Raw genomic sequence first — 3,963 nt, 5'->3', positions numbered from 1 at the left:
GCCAAAACTGTCTTTTTTTTAATCATCTCTACTGAATGTGTCAGACTCCAGCCAGGGGGTGAGCTGGTGTGACTGTTCTGTGGGCATACTGTGGTAAAAGAGTAAAACTGCTGTTCCAGGTGACTACTTCCAGCCACGACCATCTTGAGTGTTCTTGGGATGTGTTTTCAGAGGTCAAGAACAGAATTTCTGAGAGGACATTGTGGTCCACTCCAGGTAGCATGCTGAAGGCTGTGCCTTCAAAGAGTAAACTGGGCTTTGGATCAGAGCTGCAGGTGAGAAGATGTGGAAGGGAAGGAGAGACAACCAGAGGGCAGTACTTCAGACAAGTGTTGCTCAGGATTTGCTTGCCCTCTTGCTTGGTTTTGGGTGGTATTTTCTTTGTGATGTTCCATACTTTGGGCTGTTTCCTGGCCAGCAACCTTGTGTTGTGGGTCAGATGGTCACCTTGGTTCATCAGAGATGGCAGAGTCTGTTGTCACATGGTGATTTTTCAGAATAGCCTTTAGCTGGGATTTTAAGTCATCTTCTCTGGTCATTCTTGTCCCTTTTCAGGTTGCAGCTGCTCCATGGTGGTTGCCTGTGAAGGGAGCCAACTGGAAGCATCCTGAGGGTCCTGACTCTAATATCTCCAGCAGGTAAGCCCTAGGTGGCCATTCAGTGATAATACACAGTGCTTGTAAATACACCTGTAAATTGCACCAGGAATGGGGCTGCAGGAAAGGGCTTTTAATTAGTTACCTCTTTGCTTCTGTGACCTTTTCCCATCTTCTGGCCTGTCACATAATGTTCAGTGGGCACGTGGTCAATGATGTAGTAATTCAGAAAGGTCTGTGAGCACTTTCCACCCAAGGAAAAAGAGACTGTACTGAAATGTGCTTCAGGGGGTTTTCTATTCACACTTTCCTATATATTTACATTCCTGCACCTGGGATTTGGAGGTTGTCTCTCTGGCAGCAGAATCCAAGAGTCCCAGGCTGGAAGGGACCAGTCTGGCCCAACCTTTCTTGGGAAAAGTCTGGTCTAGACAAGCTGGCCCAGCAGCCTGTCCAGCTGAATCTTCAACATGTCCAGTGTTGGGGACTCCACCTCTTGCTTGGGGAGATCATTCCAGTGGCTGATTGTTCTCATTGTGAAACATTTTCCTTTTGTGTCCAGTCAGAATCTCCCCAGGAGTAACTCATATCCAGTACACCTCATCTTTTCCACATGACTCCTTATAAAACAGGAGTCTTCATCTTCTTTGTAGGCACCCTTTAAATACTGGAGCATGGTGAGGTCTCAGCTCAGCCTTCTCTTCTCCAAGCTGAACACACCCAGTTCTCTCAGCCTTTCCTCCCATGACAGCTTCCCAGCCCTTGGATCTTCTTGGTGGCACTTCTCTGGACCCTCTCCAGCCTGTCCACACATGTTTAGATAGACTCTATAGAGAGCAGACTGAAGAGCTTTGTGCATTTTACTGAATTCTGACTCTGTGGGATGATTATTGTGGGAAATAGATTGTGATTTCCCTGGAAGCTCTGAGCAGCCTGTGGTTAGAGCCATGCTTTGCTATCATGAACCCTCAGACTTGCAGATCCACATCTTTACACGATCTCTTTCCAGTCAGGGGTGGAATGAATTTTATACCCAGAACATCAAAAGGCTTCATTGTTCTCTTTTATGACACTGCAGGAGTAGCCCTGGGTTGCTCATGTTGGAAGCCATCATTCAGATTACTCTGTGCTCACTTGGCTGTCACTGTCTTCATCTGGGACTCTTCTGTGACAGCTCTTCCTCTCACTGGGCAGGTGTCAATGAACTTGGCATTAGCTGCTTTAATCTAGTTCAAGTTTCAAAACTGCTATTGGAAATAAAGTTAGACTCTCCAGCCTAGATCTAGTAGATGCTGGCATGTTTTTGAGTCCTCTAAGGACAGGGTTATGTTAGTGTAACATCATCTGATGGCTGAACTGCCTAGTAACGAGTCCGTTGTCTGTTCTCCAAGGGCAATGAAGGAATTATCTGAGGCAAAAATAGAGATAATATCAGGAGGCGTTGTTAGGGGGAGGCAGAAATTCAGGTCACAGTCAGCAGGTAAGAGCTGGAAACCTGCCATGTAAATCTAGTCTTGTGGAAGTGTGGCACAGCCCAGGCACAGCACAGGTGAGCTGGCCACGTGGAGGCAGCTGGTGGGTCAGCAGGCACAGGCTGGCTCGGTGAGTCAGGCAGGGAAGACAAGTTCATAGGAAGTCCTGGAGCAGTACCCTCAGCTCTTGACATTTCTGTGTCTGTTAGAGGCTTGGATGGGGAGGATCCTTGTGAGGAGCATGACTAGGCATTCCTTCTGTCTTCTTCTGGCAGAAGGGACCAGGGTTGTAAGGGCAGTCCTGGAACCAGCCCAAAGGAAAGACGAAAGTTTCGGCATAAACTGAGGACTGCTCAAAACACCCAAAGGAAAACACTTTTTGTTCAGTTCCAGCAGTTCACTGTTTTGTGGGTTGAGTGCTGCAACAGATGATGTTGCTAAGAGTTAAGGACTCTTTCTCATCTCACCTCTCCCTCAAAAAGCCCACGGCTGAGAGCCAGGAAAGAACCTGCAGTAAGAGAAGAGTGCAGAGGGGAGTGAAGGGCACTCACTATTCAACTGCAGTGTAAGCTTCTGTGTTGAGAAGTTAGCCTTCCTGTTGAGTTACTGTTAAACTAGCCCAGCAATGCTGCAGGTTTTTGGTGGCTTCCCTTGGGCCTCTGAGCAGCTATGTTTCCACAGAAGCCAGTGTGAGCATAGTCCTTCACTGGCTCCCAAGTGCAGCAGGTTTCTGAGGTGGCCATAACTGCATTTAACTGTAGAGAGCTGGAAGGGAAAACGTGCTGAGACAAACAGAAGTTAATTTGTTTTCCTCTTCCTTGTATTTCTCTGATGGCTGCATTTCCCTTACAGCATCTTGCTGCTTTACTTTAAATGGTTGCTGTTCTGTAAAAGTCATCTGATACTATGTCCAGTTGTAACTGAACTGTGAAACTTCCTCATGGTCCTTTGTGGCCACCTCTGAAAGAGTTTGATGAAGTGCTGTGGGATTGTCTAGTTTTGCTGCTCATCTTGTCTTACTTTCCTGCAAGAGTCATGAGGCCTTGGCCCAGGCTTCCCAGGGAGGTGCTGGAGTCACCATCCCTGGAGGGCTTCAAAAAATGTGTATATGTGGGACTTTGGGACAAGGTTTAGTGTTCATGGTAGTGTTGGGTTGACAGTTGGACTTGATGATCTTAGAGTTCTTTTCTAACCTTAATGATTCTGTGTTTCTAATTTATTTTGTTCCCCAGAATGGACCATCCAGTTCTTCATGTTTCCTGGAATGATGCTGTGGCCTTCTGCACGTGGGCAGGGAAGAGGTTACCCACTGAGGCTGAGTGGGAGTACAGCTGCAGGGGGGGCCTGGAGAACAGGTACCTGTCCCAGAGGGGTCCTGGTCACTGGTTTAAACTGGTGCTCACTAGCCAAGGAAGAGTTGTGTGGGGTTTTATTGCCCTCAGTGTCTTTTTGGAACTGGAATACAGTTCCCTGGGGTGAGATGTGGAGGAAGAAGGGTGGGGGAGGTCTCATTTTTTTTAATTAAAAAAAAGTGTTTGACAACTGCTTTCCTGTATGTCTTTTACTAGACTTTTCCCCTGGGGCAACAAGCTTCAGCCCAGAGGTCAACATTATGCCAATATCTGGCAGGGGGTGTTCCCAACCAATAACACTGCAGAGGATGGGTACAAAGGAACTGCACCTGTAAGTGTCTCAGAGAATTCATCAGGTGGAAATGAATTTAATCTTCCTAGAATTGAGGTCTGTGCTCCACACAGAGAACCATGGCTGGTTTCCTTTCCTGTACTCTTTCACCTTTAGATTTTTATGTTACAGTATCTTTCACTGCAAGCTTGAGTATTACCAGGGGACCCTTGTTAAAAGCTAATCAAAAAGTAAAGATTGCTTTCACTTTA

General features: G+C 46.8%; 1 protein-coding gene across 1 annotated transcript; it reads left to right on the top strand.

The window, feature by feature from the left end:
* Nucleotides 1-221: 221 nt before the first annotated feature.
* LOC103781855 (sulfatase-modifying factor 1-like) lies at nucleotides 222-3,751 on the top strand (the record flags this gene model as incomplete). The annotated part of the gene is made up of 4 exons (XM_008949581.1): nucleotides 222-275; nucleotides 556-638; nucleotides 3,301-3,423; nucleotides 3,637-3,751. Coding segments are annotated over exons 1-4 (375 nt in total), but the record flags the coding sequence as incomplete, so codon positions are not given.
* Nucleotides 3,752-3,963: the final 212 nt, after the last annotated feature.

This window comes from Merops nubicus, unplaced genomic scaffold (genome assembly GCF_000691845.1).
Source record: "Merops nubicus isolate BGI_N331 unplaced genomic scaffold, ASM69184v1 Scaffold29460, whole genome shotgun sequence".
NCBI lineage: Eukaryota > Metazoa > Chordata > Aves > Coraciiformes > Meropidae > Merops > Merops nubicus.
This window is presented reverse-complemented; position numbering and strand designations above follow the sequence as displayed.